This window comes from Falco punctatus (assembly GCF_963210335.1).
Source record: "Falco punctatus genome assembly, chromosome: Z".
NCBI lineage: Eukaryota > Metazoa > Chordata > Aves > Falconiformes > Falconidae > Falco > Falco punctatus.
The window spans coordinates 13,111,116-13,134,681 of record NC_137586.1 but is presented as its reverse complement, the minus strand read 5'-3'; the positions used below and the strand labels follow the sequence as shown (position 1 = coordinate 13,134,681).

Here is a 23,566-nt window from a genome sequence, read left to right as displayed (position 1 = left end):
AATTGCCTTAATGAATGCAGTGAACACCACTATCCAGCAAGAATGGTTCACTGGAAATAAATTTAGGGCAGGATGGCCAAGTGGTAGCACGTGTAGTGCCCAGCACAGAGCTGAAGCTCAGTATCCAGGCAAACAAAATCTGGGAATAACCCTGGTCTAAAGTTTCCAGTCTCTACGATAGTGGTTAATGATAAACTTGCAGGAAAATATTTATTCACTACTGATTAACCGATATAAAGATTATATAAAGCTACTTGCCAGTCTTTTCATCTAAATCATGAAAGCACGCCATAAGCTGTGACTCAAAGGAAATAAAAGATGAGTATTTTGGTTCAGGTACAAGGGTGAAAGTCCAAAGTACAGATATCACCGTCACAGGCACCAGTGGTTTGTTATCCTACTAATAGAGTACCAGGGGCCAAATTTCTGACACTGTGGAAGTTAATGGCAAAGCTCTTCACTGCAGCAAGGCCAGATCATCACCCCAATGACTGACTGGACTAAACTCACAAACAGTAGCTTTTCTAGGATATGTCAGTTTAAATGAAGTAACACGCAACAGCCTATATGATTACTTTCTGTGGATGAGGCTAAGATTTAATTTCTAATTCTATAATTCATAACTTCAGAGCCAGATTTTCAGGCAGAATGAATTCACAACTATTTTAGAGGAATTTATCAATCTCAGGATAGATTCACTTTGGGGCTTTTTGCTGGTGTGTGATGGGATGTACACTTAAGAGAGTGAGCAATAATGTGTGAATCTACACTCACACAGAAGCAGAGAAACACAGAAAGGCAAAGAGAAGCTCCAAGCTGAAGAACCTACTGAAATTCCAGAGATTAAGCTGCTGCATTTGATAAGCACATTGTATGAGGGACAGTGTATCACCACCGACACTGTGGATATTGAGAAGTGTTATGAATGCAGCACAGCTTCTATTCAGGGCAAGGCATAAATGCAGGCTTCAGGATAAAGCATCCATGCTTGAAAGCTTTGGTAAACTTGGGACCCAAAAATACCACCACAAATTTAATGAGAGTCCTTAAAGTTCTTAATTTCAGATTAATACAGATATTTTTGAATTGACTAGAAAAGTTTCACCCTAAGTAGTGACCTACCACTTGCTTTTTTTAGGCAATTATAATTATCAAGATTTGACATAATGTAACAGCTGTGAGCAATTTTTGCTTTCTCAGTTAACAAAACCAATACAAACCGTACTGATACCGGTATCTCTTTAACCATGTATTAAGATGGACTGAACTGGAAACAGCATACACGTGAAAGGGGAGAATCAAGGTTTTGTGTACAGCTGTAACCTCACATTCCTGCCTTGGTATTTTTCCAAAGGATTGAAAAGTAAGAACAATTGCAAACAACAAATCCGATACAAACTGTCAAAGTGGCATGAAATGTATCCAACCTGTATCACAGAAGTGCCTGCACCCCTGCAAGAAATGTTGATACAACACATAGTATATATAATTTCATTTTTCTAACACTGACTGTAAAATAAACTGATTTCATTACAGGGATTATGTACATTTCACAGGGTGACACAAGTAGCAACTCACTGACATAATTCAATAAAAGTCACAAAAGCAGTCTGACAAGGTGTGAAACACAACCAAGTGTCCTGCCACCCACACTGTGGTTTTAATTTCAAAACAGTCTCCTTTCCCCATTGCCTCTGCAGTGCTGAATTCATACAGCCACCTACTTGCTGCTGCATATTAATGATGTGTATTAAATGGTATCACATAAATAAGTGCTGCACTGTTTTTAATACAAGCCCGTGCTAGGGGATAGTTCCTTGTTTTTAATGCATATTTTCTGCTGACTAACTTGCTGCTTCAGGGGAATTCACTGGATTCAGATGACCTCATCACTTGGTTAATTAGAATATCTTAATAACCAAACTGTTTATTTCTCAGTTTATCAAAATCCAATATTTCAAAGTGGATTTAATGCTTATAAAATGCTGCTGCCACCTCACTGAAACTGAACTAATTTAGTATGGTCCTGACTTAAATGTTTCTGCCACAGAGTACCCGTTGTAATGATGGATGACAATGAAAAAGCAGGTGCAAAGGGTTGGTCAGTTAAATCATAACAAAATCCAGATATTGTCTAGTGTGTGATGATGGTGTTATTTGGATGTCATAAACTAAACAGCATCAGGTGAAATGAAAGAAGGCAACACAACAGAAATTGCCCATTCCTGTTCCGCTCAAACTCCAAGACCTGAAGGTGAGAGGGGACAAAGGAAACTGAAAATCATTTAGAGAAATGCAGCATCCCAGTAACACAAAGATGTCTGTGGAAACAAACCTTTATATGGAGTAATGTCTCTAAGAGGGATGGGTAATAAACAAAAGCAAGCCATTTCTTGTGGGTGGCAGCACAGCAATGGATGCAATCAGTGCCTGCATGACAGGACCAGATGTCTCCCTGGAAAATAAAAGTGTATTCTGGCAACAGACCTCTTCTTGTTATTGTCGAGGTAGAACAAATCCTGCATTCATATTTGCAGCCTGTACACATTTTTGTAATCCAACTAATCTAAAGAAACGAATAAGAAGAGCATGGAATGGATTTTAAGAGACTCTTCACTTTGTCTCCTGCCTTGTAACCTGCAATATTGGGAGCAGCATGCAAATTTGAAAAGCCGTATTAATCCAATGCCTGTTTCACCACCTCCCCTGGATGAATGTCTGTTCCCTCCAGCAACCTAAAGAGAAACAAAACGACCAGGGTCTCCAGCCGAACCTGGCGGCTCTTCTGGCAGGTTGCATTAAAAGAGCAACTGTGCATGAATGTGGGCTTTATTAAACCTGGTCTGATTCAACCAAACACAAGCCCCTGTGCTCTGCTCAGGGGATACAGGAGATGTTTCTGGCTGAAGCTCCGTGATGCTGCTGGCCAGCAGAAGGGTGCTGGGCTGATGGCCTCCGTGGTGACCGTCTTCCCTTTGTGGCACCGCTGAGCTAACACCTTCACACGGGTGCACTGCGAGCATCAAGACCTTGATTAAAATTTGTACTTTTTTGAAACCCCGGCGGCGTACCTCCCACGGACAGCCGCGTCTGCCCCGTCCTGACCAGGTCTAGCAGGGGCTGCCCAAGGTGTTGCTGCCCCAGCACTGGGCTCTGCCCCTCCAGCAGAGGCCACAGGCTGGTGTAGCGAGCGTTAACAGGTCCAGGCAGCCAGTTTAAAGGCACATGTGGTGACACACACACCCCCCACACCCCCCCAGTTTTTATCAGCTCTTCGGCTAATACACCCCAGCGTGTGACCCAGGGAGGCTGCGGGGCCGGTACGCGATGGCTGACGCCGGGGAGGTTCTCCGAGGACGGGTGCTGATTTTCACTTTCCCCGCTGCCTGCCCGACCGCCGGCAGCCAGAGAACGCCCCCCTCCTGACCAGACCCCCGGGGCAGCGGGGCGGCCTCCGTGCAGCGCGGGGGCTCGCAGCGGCAGCCGCGGGGGCCCAGGAGCAAGCACGGGCCGCTCCAGGGGCGAGGGCCACGCCAGCCTCCTCAGGCCCCGGGCAGCAACGCCGAGCACAGGCGGGGAGGGTGCTGGCACCGCCCGCCCCGCCCGGCACAGCGAGGCTGGCGGGGGCGCTCAGCCCGGCCCCGGGCCCGCCGCGGCGGCGCGGGCGGTCGTTAAAGGCGGCGGCGGGGATCGACGTCTCGGCGCTCGGCAGGCGGCAGCCGCCATGGCGCTGAGCGGGGTGCGAGTGCTGGAGCTGGCGGGCCTGGCGCCGGCGCCGCTCTGCGGCATGATCCTCGCCGACTTCGGGGCCTGGGTGGTGCGGGTGGACCGGGCGCCCCGCTCCGCCGTGGCCACCGACGTGCAGGGCCGCGGCAAGCGCTCCTTGGCCCTCAACCTCAAGCGCCCGCCGGGCGCGGCGGCGCTGCGGCGGCTGTGCTGCGGAGCGGACGTCCTCATCGAGCCCTTCCGCCACGGTGAGGCGGCGGCCTTGGGGGCCGGGGGCGGCCCTGGGGGGGCCGCTGTGGTGCGAGCGGCAGCGAAGGGCCGTGGGCCGCGGTGCTGAGGGGACGGCTGTCAGCCCGTGACCTCTGGGAATGCGTGGTTGGAAGTGAGAAGGGCAGGGCCCGTGGCGGTTGTCTCCCGGGACGGGGTGGAAAGTGCCGCGGGGCCGACCGGGGTCTGTGCGGCGCGACAAGCCCTGCCAGCGCCGGCGGGACGGGACGGCGCCGCGGAAGGTGCCCGGCCGGGGCCCTGCCCCGCTGGCCGGGACACAGAGCAGGTGGCTGGGTGGCACCCGGGGGTGTCTGCGCCGGGGGGTCCGCCGGGCGCCGGCCCCGGGTGGCGCTCAGGCCTGCCGATACAGTTCACCTCACATTTGCACTGTTGGTACGTGGGTCAGACATAGCAGATGGTGGTCTAAGTCTCAGAGCTTACTATTCCTCTGGAGACTTAGAGATCTGACATGCTCTTTGTTCATAAACCGCGCTCGGGCGTTCATCCGCTGCTCACGCGCGGGCGGTTTCAGCATCCCCGCTGCACCTCCAGGATGGTCCGGGGTGGGCAGTACCGCTGTGAACAGTATCGTCGCAGTCAGGTTGTAGGGGGCTTTGCACAGCCAGATCCAGTTGAAGATGTCCCTGCTGCTTGCAGGGGGTTGCACCAGATGACCTTTAAAGGTCCCTTCCAACCCAAACTGTGCTATGAATGATTGTGCTTCAGCGAGGAGCCAGCTGAAGTGCTGTGGCGTTTCTGCAGTCGGTTTAGAAATAGAAGGCTGTAGCAAGTGAAGCATCACACATCATAAAGAGGCTCATGTAACCTTGTCACAGGTAATGCTTTTCTTTCTGAAGGCAAGGTTTTATGACTATGATGGTTTTTACCTTAAGAATTTCTTGTGTTGTGCCTCAGAAGCTGTGCAAACAGAATTAAGCCATTAAATTCCATTTCTGATTGTAACTAGTCTTCTATTTTCTAACAGGATGTATTTTTTTCTTATGGAAATTTCTGTTTTCTTTAGTTTTGTTGGCTTTTTTTTTTTTTTTAATCTGGAAATGCAGGTAATTTTGTAACTAGCCAATATTAGGTTTTATGGGCCTGTAACTGAACTAGGCAAATCTGTGATCCAGCATGAAGCTGGTGTGAGCCAATGAGAAGGTGAGGGCCCAAGTGGCAGGAGGGTTTCTTTACATACACATGTACCATTCACCTTTTGACAATGACTTTGTGACACCAGGGGTGATCTGGCACCCAGTTCTCACTAGTGCTTGTGAAAATCTTGCTTCATGAAATTTCACTTTGTCCTTGGCATGACAAGTAAGGAAGATACTTGCCACTGCCTTGGAAGTAAGACAACAGAAACAGAGCTTAAGGAATTTGAAGATTTAGTAACATTATGGACTAGTCTGTGAAACAAGTTGCAATAATAGACTCTAGGGTGGAATAGGCATTGAAGTTACATCATGTCTTGCCCTCCAAAATGTGTCTTCCTGTAGTGTCAATATAGATTATAGGCCATGGTCTGACCAAGCTGACTGAGACAATAAAAAACTGTCATGTTTTACAACTTGAAATTGCTTCTTTTGAAACTGCAAGATCAGAGTTTGTCTTGATTATTGTAAACCCATGCTGACCAAATCTACATTTCATTGATTCCTAAAAGTTCCTTACTTTCTGCATTACAAAAGAACACATTTTCTTTTGTGCAATTGTTGCATATAATTTGTGGAATAGTGGCACAATCCATTTGCATCAATGACTTAAGAGGAACACATGGGGTACAGAGGGGCTAGTATGGTGAGGAAAGTATATTCCAATGAAAGGGGAAAGCAATTTCAGGTCATTTTAATGTGGAAAACCTAAGATTTTGCTCTCTCTCCCCTTCCTCTCCCCTTCCTCCCCCCCCCCCCCCCCCCGCCCCCCCCCGCTATTTTTTAAGAAGCTTTTTGATAGATTCCTGTCTCATTCAGCAGTACATGGATTACAGCAAGCTGTATGGCAAACTTTTGGAGAAGTAAAACAGGAAAAAAAGCTGAAAAAAAGGAAGAATCCTAAAGCTTAATTTCCGCTTAATTGTCTTGTATTCAAACTGTATGGAGTATGTTGGTAATTTATAATGTTCTGGCTGTTCACATGGTAATATGGGTACTGAATTAGAATGTGTTACTTCATAAATTGCAATTCAGATCTGTTGTTGTATATTAACTTTGAACCATGTATATTTTGAATCTTAAGAAAACTAAACATGAATTAGGATTCTGTGCCTTTGTCTTTTTAAGGTGTCATGGAAGAACTGGGGCTTGGTCCAGAGATCCTTCTACAGGAGAATCCCAGACTCATCTATGCTAGACTTAGTGGGTTTGGCCAGACAGGAAAATATGCTAGGTCTGCAGGTCATGATATCAATTATTTGGCTTTATCAGGTACGCTGTAATTTCCTGTCAAATAAGTTTTTTTGCCACCTTAAATCAAGACTCAAGAATGTATTGAAAGGTTATTTGCAGGTAGCTCAAATTATTAGAAGTGCAGTCTGATTGAACAGCTGAGCACATCTGAAGTGTCTCTGTTGGTGAAAGTATTTCCTTCTCTTTCCTGCTTCCTTTAAGTCAGCTCTGGCACTTGCTTAACCCCTCTGTAAGCTCCCTCACAAGTCAAAAATGGGCCGGGAGAAATGAGGATATTTTCCCACCAGGTTATTGAGGTGAAGCAGTTAATTAAGAGATCCAACAAACATAAAGTCTGCACAAGAAAGGAAGAAATACGGGCTGGACGGGCTGCTCATTTTGGCGGCAGCAGTGAGCTGTTAGGCTGGATCAGCATGTCTTCTCAGGCCTTTTCCTGTGTGCTATTTTATCTGAGCAAAGTTTTCCTCTTTGAAGAGAGGGCTGAAGTTTTTTTGCATTTTTGTCTTTCTTCAGGGCCTCTCTCCTAGAAAATCTCTATTCTTAAAATTCCAAAAGGGCTGCAGGCTATTTTGCATGTATGTGGGCAGGTTTTTTTGAGCAAAGAGCCAGGTGGCCTCAGCCATTTGAGCTTTTGCGCTTTTCTGCTTGATACCAACCAGAAGAAAAGTAGGCTTAAAATAAAGTGCCAATGCATTGCTTCCTTACGGTGTTGTAGACAGTATGCTGTTTTTAAGTGTCATGATTCTGCAAGTATGCAGTAACAATAATAAAATTACTCAACTCTGTTGATAGCAGTCAGCATGGCCCCACCTACTGGTGTTCACGCTGCTGCTGTCTTTGCTGCTTCTCTGAGCCTATGAGGGGGGGAAAGTGGCCCAAAACTTCTTGGATAAAGTATTTCTTTTAGCCCCAGCAAAGGCCAGGTACTGCAGGTGTGGTGATCCTGTATCACCTGCTCTGGGAAGTTGTGTTGTAGAGTTAAGTTTCTTCAGAGATGTGTTCAGTCTTCTCTCATTATCTAAGATTGTCAGAGATTAAAAGAGTAAAGAAAGGATGCCTCATTTGAAACGCTTTTGACTTCATGTCCAGATGATCTCAAAGTATTATGATATTTTTACTTATTAGCATAGGGAAAGAGTCAGTAGAGGAACAGCATAGTCCATCAGTACCTTAGACTGTAGTACTTTTTGTTTACAAAAATAAGTGCTTTTTTCTCTGGAGCTGGTTTAATCAGTGGTATTTTGGTTAGTGATACCTTCCTAAAATGAAATAATTTTGCTTGAAATTTCACACATCAAGTTGTTCTGCATATTTAAAGGAAATAGGACGAGGTATTCGAGAGGTGTAATTTCTCAAAAATGGTATCTCGTCCCCTGATTATTTTCCTGATGAGCTTTGGCTTTCTTTAACTAAAAAATGGCTTGCATTAGGAACTCCAGATATAAGTTATTATGTTAATCTGCTGGTGCCTGTGACGACCTTTAGACTGTTAGAAGTGAGGCTTTAGTCAGCGACAGGGCTTTATGCTTACACTACAGGCTTTGGAAACTTCTTTATACAGTGCACTCATTTGCTTGCACTTAGGAAGTGCATTAGACCATTAGCTAACTAAGCAGAGCATCAGAAGAAGCATGCAGTTCTCAGAAAATTTTGACCATCCGTGCTGCAAATCTTAGACCTTAAGCTACAGGCGTAAGAGGCATGATCGTACTGCAGAGTTCCTTGCTTGCCTGAAGGGAGTCACTGTGAGGGAACTACAAAGAGTAAGGTGACAGTAAAGAGGTTGTTTAGGATAACGGAGAAACACTGGCAGGTTCAGAGGCTCTGTCTGAAGTAAACTGGCTTAGCCTTTCCTCTGTTCCCTTTCATTTCTGCCTAATTGCTGGCATAAACATAGGTTCTCTGTGTCTATGTTGCATGCAGTCAGAGGTAACTTTTCTGTGTTATTCCTCTTATACGCAGCCTTTTTTCCCCAAAGGTATTGAAGAGGGAGGTTAGGCCTGACGTATGGTTGTCAGCATGAAATCCTCTGTTATGAGGTTATGTGCACAGAAGACTGTACCTCTGCCTTTTTGCTTCGAAAGATTCAAAGAACAGCAATTTAAAGTTGCTTTGAGTCATGTTTATAATGCCTTTTGAATTTTGAGGGGGGAGGTTCTATGCATATACAAAGGTTTTTTAGATGAAGTTTTGTCTCTATGTAGGCAAATTATCAATGGTTTATTTGTGAGACTTCTATTAGTCTCTTTACTTAAATGCACTGATATGATTTCTTATATTCTTTTGTGAATTAAAGAGTACCTATTTGCTAAGACACAGCTGAGACAGAAAACTGTTGGCAGAATTTGCTTTATTTTTTGTTTACTTGCATGGTCTTAAAATAATGAAACTTTAATTGTAGAAATGAATATTTATAATTAATTTCATACTTATGTTTGCTTTGATTGCTCTACTGTCAGGTGTGCTGTCAAAGCTGGGTAGAAAAAATGAAAATCCTTATGCACCCATAAATCTTCTGGCTGATTTTGCTGGTGGAGGTGTCATGTGCGCATTGGGCATTATTACAGCCCTTTATGAACGTACCAAGTCTGGCAAAGGGCAGATTGTTGATGCAAGTATGGTAAGTTTGGTCTCAGGGAAGGTGGGGTTTCTTAGGTTTGCTTGTTTGGTTTTTTTTCTACTCTTAAGTCTGTAAAAGAGAGAAAATTGCAACTATTCATAAAGTTAAAAATTGAGAACTTGGGAAAGGGAAGGTAACTAATCTCATAAAATCACTATTTCTTCAGCTGCAAGCAGTTTTCACATATCCCTGTTGCCATAGCATCATTATGACATGGGACACATACTGTGGCTTTCCCCCTGTGCCATTCCCTACCTCTCCTTTTACCAGTCTGCCTTCTTCAGAAAATATTAGCTGTATATATTGGATGATACTGTCCTATTAGAAGCACTGTTCCCTTGAATAATTACACTGCTATGGATTATTGCCAAGAAGGCGATTTCAAACACTTTGTGTTAATGTGGCATAAAATAAATGAAAGGCTAAGTTAGCTTAATGATGAATACTATGGATTTTTTCACTGCAAGGCTACCCGCTTACACACAGAGGAAAAATACGTGTTTACATTTATCCTTGAAACCTATATTACCTGCAAGTGTTTTTTCTCTCTCTGTCTCTTTTTCTGTTGTTTTTTTTTTTTTTTTTATTAAAGAGCATTGCAATTAAAATTTGACCTCTGTTCGAGATGTTATGATACAGTGAAGGCTATGATTTGGACTTAAATATATTTTAAGTTTTAAATAAATTATACTAATTGGAAAATGTCCCTTTATTGAAGAGATCTTGAAGATAGGAGAACAGTACGGGATGTTAGCTATCTTGACTTCAGTAAGTTTTTGACAAACTCGCATGACATTCTCAGAAGCAGGCCACAGCATTATGGTCTATATGAAAATTCTATGGGATCAGTGCAAAACTGGTCTAATTTTTTTACCCCAGCAGCAGTTAATAGTAGTTGATTGTCAAAATGAAAAACTTACCAACTGGAGCTCTACAGATGTCTGTTGGGGTTGTTTTTCAGTGTTTTCTCCAATAAGCTGAATGATGGATGAGTGAGTTTTTAGTAAATTTACAGATAATACATGTGTGGGAAGAACATGGACACTTGGATTAGAATTGAAAATTACCTTTTCGAATTGGAGAAATGGCCTGAAAAAAATTGGCTGCAATTCATGGAGACCACTGCTCTGTAGTTCTTTTAGGCAGAAACAATTAGCTGCACAAATGCAGTATGAGAACAATTGGCTAAAGTACAATCCTGGGGGTTTGTAGTAGTCACAAGCTGAACATGAGTCAACAATGTCATGCTGTTGTAAAACACACGCTCACTGTATTAGGATGTATAAACAGGAAACTGAGCCAACAAAGTTTCTGTAGTAATTCTTCTAATCTATTCAACATTTATAAGGCCTCGGGAAGATACTGTTTCTGATGCCGGCCATCATCTTTCACAAAAAAAATGAGCCATTTGAAGGAGTTTGAGAAACACAACAAAAATTATGTGAGTCTAAAAACGTGACCTACGAAGGAAAACTGAAGGAGTTTGTATATTTCTGAAGAAAAAACTGTGAATTGTGACAAGTCTTCAAATATTTAAAAAGATATTTCTTGTAGTTTGGAGTATTACCGTATTTTCACTATTGGTACTTTAAACCACTAAAAGAATTCGTTAAGGGAAAGAGTCAATGTCAGTCAGTCCACTGATGTCCTAATGAGATCTGTGACTCATTGGGAATGGAATGTGTTGCGGTTTTTTGAGGTTTTTTTTTTAAGCCCTCAAAACTTCTCAGTTTTTTCTTGTCTCATTATAACTGCAGAATTTACAGTTCCTTGCTGATGTTCCTGGCATCCTGTGAAATGGATGGAATATTGTCCGGTATCACGGAATGTACTTTACCTGGCATTTTGTTATGTTCCTTTCACTTGAACAGACTTTCAGTGAGACAATTGAAAAACGTAATATGCATCAGCAGCAGCAAAGACAATTAAATAGACCGGGTTGATGAGCCTGCTTTTATGTCTAAATATCATGGAAGTAGATATTTTAAAATCATAATACTGCAGCAATATTTCAGCTGTAATTTTGTTTTAACATTCTTTTTTATTTAGTAGGCCTATTACTTAAGCTGTTTAGGTGGTCTGAATCTGACACATGGTGGAATTTTCTGTGGTAGAAGAGGGAAAATGAATTTCTTTTTTTAGCAGCTTTTTCCCCTCAGGATTACTTTTGTTAAGTTTTCATCTTCACAGGTTGTTTTCCTGACCACTTGTTTATTTTTTTCTTTTATAGCAATGCCTACTTTTCTGAAGTAATCCAAAAAATAATTATTTCTTGTCTTTAAGGCTAGTAATTCTAGATTGAGATCCAGATTTTTGTTACAGAAGAATTTGTTATTTATCTTTTATTTCTAATTACTATGCTGAAAGCTGAAAATGGCTTGAGAGCTTCTTATGATCGGTAATATACACATGAGGAACTCCTCCAGTTAGTGAAACCGAACTAATACAAAAAGAGCATAGAGGGGATCAGTGGAAGGGCTAGATCTGCATCATCTGTTCACAGTGTCTGGTGTTGTTGTCGCACTGCGGAAAAAGTAGATGCTGGGTCCAGCGTTTCAGCGGTCTACATTAGGAGAATTAGATGCCTGATCTGGATTGGTACATGTTAGTTGCTGCCTGTTCTCCTGGACATTAAAGGGATCATAGGTATCTTACAGTGAGCCTGATAGCCCATGGGAACTGAGTAGGCTGTGGAGTGGACACCGCAAGAACCATGTCAGTAGGCACAATTGTACATCTGCACTCTTGCACCACACTGGAATAGAGGCATGTGAGTCGGGGCCACATTTAGGTTCGCTCCAAATTCAGACACAGAGCCTTCTACTGATGGTGGGCATCTGACCAAGCATGACTCACCCTTTGTGAAAAGACAGCCACAAAAGAGGATGGTGGGTAATGAACGCTTGCATAATAGTCTCATGGCAAGAGCATTTAGGTGTCCAGCAGAAGACTGGGGTTCCGTGTTTTTCTCAGCCTGGAGGTATTAAAAATCAAAACTCCCACATCCTAGAGGCATTCATCAGTCACGAGGATAAAGATTAGGTTGGTGTGGATTCACGCTCCGTTTTGTTTGAACTGTTTCACTCTGCAAGAAGGAACAGAAGACTTTTGGAGCCAACGGGTCACCCAGTGGGGTGGTGCCTCTGGATTCTTGTTGCTGCTTCAGACCGCTGGTGTTTTTAACATGAAGGAACCATCAACTGAAACACATAGCTCTTACTGTATAATCATTCTGCCATTAGGCTTAAGTGGAGTCTCCCCATGTTGTCCTTTTCAAGTTTTAAAGAACGTGACCATGTTAATGTGTGTGGTGTTTTTTGAGCATGCCTCTGGGCATTTGGTGTAGATGTTAGACATCTTTTTACTTGTCTCTGAATTGCAGTGGGCCTCAGGCAGAAGCTAGCTGTCCCGGTGCCCAGCCAGGGTTAATTCTAAAGTCCCTATACCAGTCCAAAACATATGTGCTGTCTTAAAAATTCTAAGTGTTTCCAGGGTAAGTAGCACTGTATGTAGGTACTGTAAGTAGTTCCATCAGCACCAAAATCTTATTTGCGGTTAGAGCTTATTCTGATGTTATCCCCATCTATTATTACCCTTAACTTCCAGTGTGGTTTTGTGCACTTTTTTGTTGATGTGAGCAGTGCAAGATCAGATTATTAGTAAAGCAAACACTATTTTGATATCCTTGCAATCATTTTGCAAACATGTAGATGAAGGTATACAGTATTTTCTCATACGGAAGTATTTTAATTGACTTTAACATGTGACAAGTGGGGCAGAAGTATTCCTATCCTTGTGGCAGGTACTTGAGAAAGAAGCCAAGTAGCACACATTAAATGGAGAAGCCGTAATGGCTAAATACTTCAAAGGTCTGCATGTTTTAAATTCTTGGTTAGAAAGGTAGAAAATTCAGCATGAAAATTCACATGAAAATTCAGCAACTTTTTATTTTGGTACAATCTCTGTGCTTTTCTCTATAGACAATATTAGGTTAATTTTGCACAGCTGAAAATGCATGAATCAAAATGATACTCAAAATGATACAGCTCAGGTTTTTCTCTGTTCCACTGGAATGTTTGTGGCCATATACTGTTACTGCCTCATGTTCTTTTACATTTTACATTTTACAGTTTTTCTAATGCAGTTGGAAGAAAATGGGTTATGCTGGTGAGCAAAACTGTAGGATGTGATTTGGCTTGGAAAGACTGGTACAAGCTTGGTAATTATTGGAAGGCTGAACAAACTGAATTTTCATCTGGTGATATTCCACATAGACAAAATTTTAAGGAGCAAGTTGGAACAGGATTGATCATGTTTTCTAGTGTTTTCATCAGACACTTGCCTGTTTAGAGATTACTTTGCTATGTCTATATCACTGCCAGTGATGAGAGTGGGAGAGTAATTTTTTTTTTTTACTTAGTTGATGGAGATGAGCTTCCTAGTTTCCATGGTGTAAGAGAGCTTTAACCTTTTATTTCCTTCCAGTTTTCTTCTAAAAATAGCAGTCTTACTATAATCAGTAAATTCAAAGAGGTAGAGATAAAAATTTGATACTTACATCTTGATTTCCAGAAGTTTAGAGGGCTTGACAGCTGTCAGATGCTTCATGTTCTATAGAGCAAAGAAGCTTGTCCCATCACCTAAAATTAGTTACATTCCCTTTGGGAACTCCTAATGATTCTAAAATTGCTAAACGAGGAAACTTTTTGCGTTGGAAGTGTGTTAGCTATCTGAAGCTGCATTATTACATTTATACTCATTCTCTAATTCTAGATGATTTATTGTATGCAATATAAACTGTAACTGAAAATTTTAAAAACTGAACTGCTTGCTACAGATTTTGTCATTAAAAATCTTAAAGTACAGAACTGGTAGTAGTTTTCTGCTGTTTTGTTTTATGTAAGATTAAGGTAACATGCTGACTGATTTACTGAAGCTGTTACCTTTTCTTGTAATCTTCAAGGTAGAAGGAGTAGCCTACCTAAGTTCTTTCCTGTGGAAATCACAAAATTTGGGACTTTGGAACAGACCTCGAGGTGAGAACCTGCTGGATGGTGGTGCACCATTTTATGAGACGTACAAGACCTCTGATGGAAAATACATGGCTGTTGGTGCCATTGAGCCTCAATTCTATGAGCAGTTAATAAATGGTAAGTAGCTTGGAGTTGTTTCACATCATCAAAGCGTGACTGAATGAATTCTTTAATCTTGGGTTTGATTCATCATGACATTGGTTATGTTGATTTCTTTGTAAAAGTGGAACATTTCTTGAAACAAATTGGGTAGTAGTATGCAGTTTAGTTAACTTTTTTCTTCTAGCAATTGATTTAGTTTTCATCCCTTCTTCATCTTACACTCAGAAACTGCACTTAAATTAGAGGTTTTCTTCCGGAGTTATGGTAATGGTAGTCGATGATGTGGCTGAAGCACTAAACAACTATTTTTGGAACCCACTTTTTTCAAGGGATTGTCAATATACTTTAGAAAGGAGACCTAATTCTTTGGTATTGCAAATAAAATTTCAAGCAATTTCAGTTATTTGTGATATGATTTTTTTTTTTAATAAGAAACTATTTAAGTTGTTTCAGAAATCATATGTTCATTGGAACTAGTTCATAGTATTTCTTGGTAGAGCAGAATTTTTCTAGAAGAAAAGCCAGCTTTATAAATTAATTTCAACCACACAATTTTGGAGTGTTTTTACTGCCCAGCTATGGATATAATTTTTATATTTGACTGAATACTCTTAAAATATGACTAGAAGGTATAATATTTGAGAAATTAGAATGGGTCATGCAGAATAATTGTGTGAAGTTAAAACAGAAATTTGCAGGTGGCTCTTTACCTTTGAACTATTTGTATACTTCAAGCTTTTGATCAGTTGTGCTGTTAGCTTCTTACTGGTTATTTAATTTTATAATAATTTGTTCTGTGATGCTCCTTTGGTAGATTGCTATGTTTTCCATACAGCATTTATAAAAATATAAAAAATTCAGAAAAGAATTTGTGTTTATTCTCTTTCCACTATTCTGAATATGAAGGATATAAAAAGTTCCAAATGCAGTTTTTGTTATGTTTAATAAGTAGAAGGAATACCAACAAAGGATATACCTAAAGTGGATGTGCTCAGTACTGTGTGAACGACTTTTGAATGTGCATGACTTACATGTGGTAAGTCTTTGGTGAGTGAGGGTGCCGGTGGAGTAACTCTGTATTCTTGCTCAGTCCCTCCCCACTGATTATTACTTAAATTGTAGCATGGGCTATGTTTACTGGTTTTGGCTGGGATAGAGTTAAATTTCTTTATAGCAGCTTGTATGGGGCTATGTTTTGGATTTGTGTTGAAAATAGTGATGGTAACACAGGGATCTTTTAGTTACAGCTGAGCAGAGCTTATACAGCATCAAGGCCTTTTCTGCCTCGCCTGCCACCCCACCAGTGAGGGGCGGGGGGTGCACAAGAAGCTGGGGGGGCATAGCTGGGACAGCTGACCCGAACTGACCAAAGGGGTATTCTGTACCATATGATGTCAGGCTCAGCAATAAAACTAGAGGGGGAGGTTGGCAAGGGGGTCCCTGCCTGGGGGACTGGCTGGGCATTGGTCAGTTGGTGAGCAGTTGTTTTCGTTTGCATCATTGTCTTTCTTGGAGTTTTTTTTCTTCTCTCTTTGTTATCTTTCCCCCTCCCCCCTTAAACATTTTTAATATTATTAATATTATTATTTTGTAATTACTAAACTGGTTTTATCTCAGCCCACAAGTTTCTTTCTCACTTTTACCCTTCCAGTTCTCCCCTGATCCTGCTGGGGGAAAGGGCGGTGAGTGAGTGGGTGTGTGTTGTTCATTTGCCAGCTGGGATCAAACCACGGCAATTTCTCTCATAGGGAAGTGCCAGCTCAGCCCCAGTCAGCTGCATTGTGCCAACAAGAGCATAGTCAGTGCTGGGGCCTGCACTTCCAAGAGTTTTTGAAACACAGAAGCATGGTAAAATGAAATGAAGGTACAGGGGTTGTAAGGTGGGGTATGCCTTTGGTAAGTAGGATCCCAAAGAGAGATCTTGTTCTGTATGCTTTGGTTTTGTTCTCTTGCAACCTGTGATGCTCCCGAAGTTCTTGCACATCTGTGGCTGTAAATGACTGCTTTTCTTGTGCCACGGTCAAAAAGGGCCATGCAATTGCATAGAATATCCAGACTGGTACATAGTGATGCATCAAATGTATAAGGCAGGCTCCTGGAGTGACAACAGGGACATGTCCAGCATTATGTGCTGCCCCCAGATCACTGTCAAGTTTGGAAGAGCCATGTTCTTTGGCTGAAGAAGTTGGTAATTTGTCCCTCGTTGTGCTAAGAAAAACAGCTTGTTTGCAAGCTCCAGTTCTAAGCTACTGGATCTTGAAAAAGAAAGTATATAGTTGATAATTCTGCACTTTGCAGTTCTTTGAAATGTTATTCTCATCCAGTCCCTTGAGACTTTTTTGCTTACAAGAAGTGGAGTTGGAGAACAAAAAGAAATATAAAACAGTATCAAAGTAGAATGTAAGCTTTTGCGCTGGAAGTTAGGGAACCTGGAATTCCAATACATGTCTTCAGGGAGAATGCCTGTATCTAATATAAAGGAAACAAAAGAGAAAGTCTGCTTACTTAAATACCCATATGTCTGGTTTAAAGTGATAAAACACTGACCTATAGTATTCATGGCTGCAGGATTTTATTCTTCTCTGGAGATTAAGTTGAATTGAACTTACTTTTAAGCTATAAGAGTGGGATGGAATCTTTATTTGTTCAAAAAGAAAATGAATTCTGTAATGAAGTCTGGTCTTGTTTGTCACTTATTCTCCATGAACCTTTGCTGGACACTCCAGCTGCCTTCTGTTGATCACTGCTATAGGGCAAGACTCAGGCTTTTCTCTCTCAACCAGTCAGCCAGCTTATCTAGAAAGAAGCTCTGATGGATGAATCCAGTGGCCAGGCAATATAATATGATCACTGACTGGTCTCTGTCTTATTTAGGTACCTCTTTCCTGACAAAAATGCTAAAAATCTCTGTTTTTCTCTTAGTTATTTCTCAGAAATTTAGGGCATAAAGTTGGAGCCACAACTGTGGTTCCATCTGCCTATGTTGGGGCACGCACATTGGACAACTTTATTTTCATGTTTGAAAGTATTCCTTATGCTTGCAATGCACAGAAAGGGCTTGACTTTTAACAGCTTAAGCTTCAAAAACAGTTATTCCAGCAATAAAGAACTGGTGCATCTGTTTGTAAGTAAGCAACACCTGCAGTCGCAGCTGTGTGTGTTTCAGGCTGTTTCTGTCATATTTAAAAAATGCAGCATACAGACTACAGTCTTCTATGGAGATTGTGCTTATTGCCTTCATTGTATCACAATCTGTACTTGTTTATAGTCAATCAGTTTTCTTTGTTTATTTTGTAGCGGTATGTTGTTTAAAGTATCAGGCCAATTCAAGTTTTTTTCACAATGCTGCATTTAAAATAAGTGGTCTTTCTTTATTCTAGTTTAGGTGCATATTATGAATTGTTCAGATTTTCACATAGGAAATATTTATCCTGTGTAGTTGGTTGCGGTTGCAAGTTTTCTGAAGCAAGTGTACTAAATCAGGACAGCAGATCCTTCTTGTGGTTTAGGGATTTTTTTTTTTTCCTTTCTGGGGTATCTATTGCAGAAATTCATTTCAAAATTTAAGCCTTTGAATGTTCTAGGGAATTAAAAACTGCTTGTGAGAATGTATTGCTCATTCACAAACCCAAAGAGCTTTGACTTAGGCTGAATTGTCAGTCCCAGGCATTAATTCCCTGCTTTGAAGTAGTTTTAAAATGGTATGTTCCAGTTAAAAATTCCATAATTTTATTTCATACCTTTTCCCCATAATTCTGGTCATTTCTGCTGATGAACAATTTGGTGCTGTTCCAGATAGAATATGTTCAAAAGCCAGAGGGTAGGTTACTTTTGACACACCTATATAATGATAATGCAATACCCATATCCTTGTAAATGTAAGAGTTGCAGATTTAAAGATTGCAGAATTGAGAAAGGAACGTGATTTCTGAATCATTTCTCACTGCTCACAGAATTCTGCTTAGCAGAAGTGAAACTAATTTCCCTTTAGTTTTTGTTCAGTGTTTCCCTGCAGAATTAGGAACCCAGTGCTGGACCCGCGTGCAATTAATGACATGGCAGGGAAAGTTCTTAAGGGGTCTGCAGAGGGAAACAAGTTTAAAATGCAGAATCTTTGAGAATATTGTTGGCTTTGTAGATTGTGCTTGGCAGGGAAAATGAAATTTCTGCCTACCACAAATTTTGAATAATTAAAAAAAAAAGGTTACATGAGAAAATGAAGCTATATAAAACAGATACAGTAAATAATTGCTGTAGTAGCTGTAGTATTAGGAATTGTATTCTGGGCTCACTATAGACTATTGGATGTTAACAAGCACGCTGTAATCCTTTCGCTTATATTGATTTTATTACTACAGAAGTCAACCAATAAATATCTAGAATGCCTTTGCATCTTATGAAAAATCTGATGTAAGAAACATGTGCTACTAATATTAAGTCTCAATGTTTTGACAGAGACAGAATGTCTTCCAACTGACCTGTAAATTGCTTCTTCAGGTTTCTTTTGATTTTTAGTAAATATGTGTTTAGTGTTGCTGTAACCAGGCTACAAGAGGCATGGAGAACACAGTAAATTTTGTATATCAGGTGAGAGTAAAAGTTTGATTCTGTGTTATCACATGGTGTAAAACTCAGTTACATGAGGTAAACTTAGTATCAACTTAAACTGATGTGAAAAGCACTAACAATCACTGAAGTTCTGAACACGTATTTGATAGCACTGCTTTCTTACTACTACGATATTCCTATATTATGTGACTTCTATTTAAAAAGAAGGAAAAAACTTAGGAAGCAGTTGAAAAACAGAGTTTACATCATTATGAAGGATTTCCACAGGGCTCTCCATTTTGTGATTATAAAGTATTGTGTACTGTATTAAAAATCTGCTAATGTACTGAATTCAATACGCTGTTGTCAAGACATGCAACGTGGATGAACGGTTTCCTCATTAACATTTTACATATCCTCAGTTAATATAATGTTAAGTTTTATTTGAATTTACTTATCATTATAAGAATTACATTGTACAAGTACTGTAGAGGTCCACGTTCTTGCTGCATCAGAATATTTGCAATTGTGGTAATTAAATATGTCAACTTGGATTACAGCTATAGATGCATTTGCAGTGATGCTGTGGTAGTACTCTGGGCCTGATCAACCTTTTCCTGGACTGCCACTTTCTAAAAAATTATTTACGTGGTTACTTTAATGAAATTTCACTACTGTCTTGGAATATTCTAAAGTTCAGTAATTATGTTTAGAGAGAGTGCAGTGACATATACCTTATGGCTGTGGATTGGGCCAAAATTAAGGATTCCCATATTAAATGGTTCTATTCAGTCATGTTGTGGTAACATAATTTCAAAATTACTGTGCTATGAGCATACAATTTGGAAAAGAAAATCAGCGAGTTAAATCAAGAAAATCCTGAACAAAGCTCTGCTAGGGATCCTAAATAAACTTTTAAAATGGTATGGCTGAAGTACTGTGAGAAACTGTTTGAATGATTTCCAATGTACCAAAGCAACTTTGCTGATTTATCTAATTAATTTTACTGTTTTCTTTCTCTTGAAATAGATGCTTAATTTTACTGCAGTTTGTCTAAGAAGATCTGTAGAAATAGAGATTTCAGTTTGTTGCTTTAATAAATGACATGCAGATATATGTCAATAAAGCTATAGCATTTAAAGAAGACTTAAAGCTGTATCATTTTAAGGAGACTTAATTTGCTGTTTCTCAAAAATTATTTCAAAGCTGTACTAGGGTAGCTTCCTGGGCTTTTCTAAACAAAAATCCCTACTTGAAAATTTGAGTTAAAAAACCTTGGAAACAAGTTGTGATTGTCTTACCAGTTACTCTGTGTAAAGGATACTTCGCTTTTGATTATGTTGGGTGAAATCTGTCATCCTGTGGTATCCCAAACAATTCTGTGCTGTATAATTGTTCCCTTGTTGACGCAGTCACTCCTGCTGTGATTTTGTTCATCTGCACCACAAATGGTTAGCACAGGCTGGAAAATGAGGAGCTGTAGTGCTTAAATGCTGTTGCTTTGTGCTATTTAAAGCTGAAGTCTTCAGTGGTCAGTGGAAAATGAGCATATAATATTAAATTCCAGGTTCTGCATATTGTTCTATTTTGCTAGAGCATGTACTCTTAGGTTCAGCCAACTTTCCATCTGGCATGATCTTCAAATATAATTGGTAATGGGGTAATGGCAGAGCTCGGTTCCTGTTGGACTGGCTACTAGAACCCAAACCATAATTAATAAGCAAATAAATACTTACGATGTTTCCAACTGACAAGATTTCATGTACTGAGACAGAATCTCGGATAGTTTGTTGTTACTTAGTGTTACTTACTGCGAAAGTGAATTTGCCTCTCATCCTAGTTCTTAAGTAAACTACATAGCAGTGTTCATCTTTAGTTTTATACTGTAAAGATTAATAATTAATTTTGAAAGCATTGTTAGCTTCTATTTAGTTATAGATGCTCAACCAGTACGAGTAATCTTCAGCTGATCTTTTTTTAGGTTGATATGATCGGTTATGAAGACTAGATTTTAAGTTTAGTGATCTAAGGTGCACGTGACTTGGTAACTCAATAAGGACTGATGTTTACCTTGTAGTAATACTTATTCTGATATCTGTAGGAATCTCTAATAAGAGATGAAAATGCTTATTCTGCCTTTGATTGTGTTGATTTTCTTCTAAACACGAACAACTTCAAGGCTGTATTTCTGAGTCTGGAGGTTGGCAATTTCTCTGTTTTCCTTTGCATTACCAAAGTAAGATTTCAAAGCACGTATTCATTTTCAGAGCTACTATTTAAGGATCTTGTGATCAACAGTGATATTCTTAAATATTCTGATAACCTGGGGGAGACTATGAGCCCCAAGAAGTGCATGTAGTAGAGATTATGAGCATTAAGAACTTGCATAGCAGAAGAATGGACATGATCTTCCTTTCTTCTCCCCTGTGTGGTTCAGTAGCTATATGTCTACACCTCTCAATGATAAAGAAGTGGTAGAAATAGATGATACAGGAAGTTTTTTCTGCCTATCTACAGCTAAAGATCAGAGGAGTTCTATGTAAATTATATCTACAAACAAGCATCTACTAGGTAAGCCTGCTAACAGGTGCAAGTCAAATCATCAATCTGATACCAGATATGCAAAGGTGTAAGAAAAAATGCTCAAAAATACATGTTTGCAGAACTCCACATTTTCTCTGCCTTTTAGTGTGGTTTTACTGTGGTTTTCTAAGCAGCTCCCTTTCTTTGTTAAGTAAAGTATTAGGGTGATAGTTGTTTTCTAGCCTTTCTAATTTCTTTCTTACCCTTGCTTTATCTGAATTTTTCCTGCTGTGTTCATGCTTCTGATTTTCAAGATGTGACTGTTTGGACAGCCTTGAATATACCACTTCTGATTTCTGTTTGGTATCATAGAGTCTGTTTATACCTGTGTTTTTACAAACTCCATTTTGAAAGTGTGGTTTAATTGCCTTTTCTCTTTCTTGTTTCTTACCTCCTTTTTGAGGTAAACCCTACAAGAAGTGAGAACAATTTTTGCACCTCCTTGGGGTAGGAGAATGGGAGAGTAGGGGTTGCAGAGAGCAGAATTCTTGAGAACAGGGACATCCTTCAGAGGCATGGGAAGCTGGCAGCACAGGAGAGATGTAAATGCCCCAATGAGAGGGAAGGTGTTTAGTTAAGGAGAGGGCCTAGAATGTGCCTGGTTCAAGAAATTTTCAGTACAAAGTCTGTGTGCCCATCTTCTGCTCCTGTGTCTCAGAAGGGGTGTGCGTATTGCATACCTAGGTGGTCCATGCAACCAGTCTTCTGGGAAGCAGGGTTCTTAAGCAGTTAGTGAGTGTAAGGGCTATGTGTTTCACTTTTCCAAAAGAGCAGCAGTGGAGAGTTGGAACCTGGGAAGTGTGCTGAAGAAGGGAGAGCCGCAAACACTGCTGGAGTCCATTTGGACTGAGGGAGTCAAGAAGCAGGTCACTCGGCCTGCAGGCACCTGCAGCTGAGCTACCCCATGCACATCAAGTCTGGGTATATCCATCCACTCCATCTTCTCATCTCTGGCATAGAAATAACCCGATTGTGTTGGACTTCAAACGCTGTAGCCTCCTGAATGTCCAGCTTTGGCAGATGTAGTGGCTTCTATGAGGTAAATATATTGCTGTAGTCCAAGACCCATTCAGCAGACTTTTGTGTTGCTATTCCAAGTAGAGAATGCAGTAACTATTACAGAAAATGTTCTCAAGACAAAATGTTATCTCTAGGCAGCTGCTGCTCTTATGAAGTGTTTATACAAATGAGTGTTTATTATATGTACTTAGTTAAAAGGCTGTAGCTGATGTGGTTTAGTCTTAATTGCAAATAATAGAACATTGTATTCTGCTGCTCCCTCCCCCTCATAGATACACCCTAATAAAGTTTGAAGTGACTTTTAGTTAGTATGCTCTGCTGTGTTGGGCTCTCTGCAAAACATTAGCTTCTCAAGGAACACACACAGTTATGGGCAGCACTTGGTAATGAGTCTAAGCTATTCTGTAATTGAACTTTGCTTTTCTCCTTTCAGGTCTTGGGCTAGGTTCACATGAACTTCCCAGTCAGTTGAGTTTCTCTGACTGGCCCGAAATGAAGAAAAAATTTGCATCCATATTTGCACAGAAGACACAAGCTGAGTGGTGCAGCATATTTGATGGTACTGATGCCTGTGTGACCCCTGTTTTATCCTTTGATGACGTTGCCTCACATCAGCATAACAAACAAAGGAGTTCTTTTATCAGAAACGATCAGGAAGAGATAAGTCCTAGACCTGCTCCTGTTCTATCAAGGACCCCTGCTGTTCCATCATTTAAAAGAGATCCTTTTATAGGAGAACACACAGAAGAGATACTTCTAGAATATGGATTTACTAAGCAAGAGATTGATAAACTTTATTCTGATAAAGTAATAGAATTCAGTAAACCAAAAGCTAATTTATAATCTCTATGCAGATCAGACAAATTTCAGGCTGATACAGGAAATTTTTATGCATTAAAATTGAATTATATGACAAATAAATGTTTGCATGATACTGCTTTTAAATATTTTTTTAATAATTATTGAAGCATTAAATTTAATTGAAAACAATACAGTAGGAGTTACTACTTGTGTACCTGGATGGTCTGCAGTCTAGAATGATGCCAAAATTGTGTTCTGAAGATCTACACAGTTTGCGGTTTAATAAGTAGCTGCAAAGCATCAAGATATTTCTTTAAATACTGTATCCTGTGAAATGTTTCTTTTAATTCTCAGTTGCATCCTTGCTTTGTAACATATGTAGTAATGACATAAAGGCAATACTTTTCATAAAATACAATTATATTCTTCCTAAATACGTGATTGTGTTGTTTACTCAT

The 23,566-nt window shown here is 40.3% G+C and overlaps 1 protein-coding gene across 1 annotated transcript; it reads left to right on the top strand.

Annotated features, from left to right (window-relative positions):
• Window positions 1-907: 907 nt before the first annotated feature.
• AMACR (alpha-methylacyl-CoA racemase) lies at window positions 908-23,542 on the top strand. The gene is made up of 5 exons (XM_080372596.1): window positions 908-3,974; window positions 6,276-6,419; window positions 8,861-9,021; window positions 13,985-14,171; window positions 22,741-23,542. Exons 1-5 carry the CDS (start codon window positions 3,725-3,727, stop codon window positions 23,148-23,150), a joined length of 1,152 nt encoding a protein of 383 aa, XP_080228722.1. The 5' UTR covers window positions 908-3,724; the 3' UTR covers window positions 23,151-23,542.
• The last annotated feature ends 24 nt before the right edge of the window (window positions 23,543-23,566 follow it).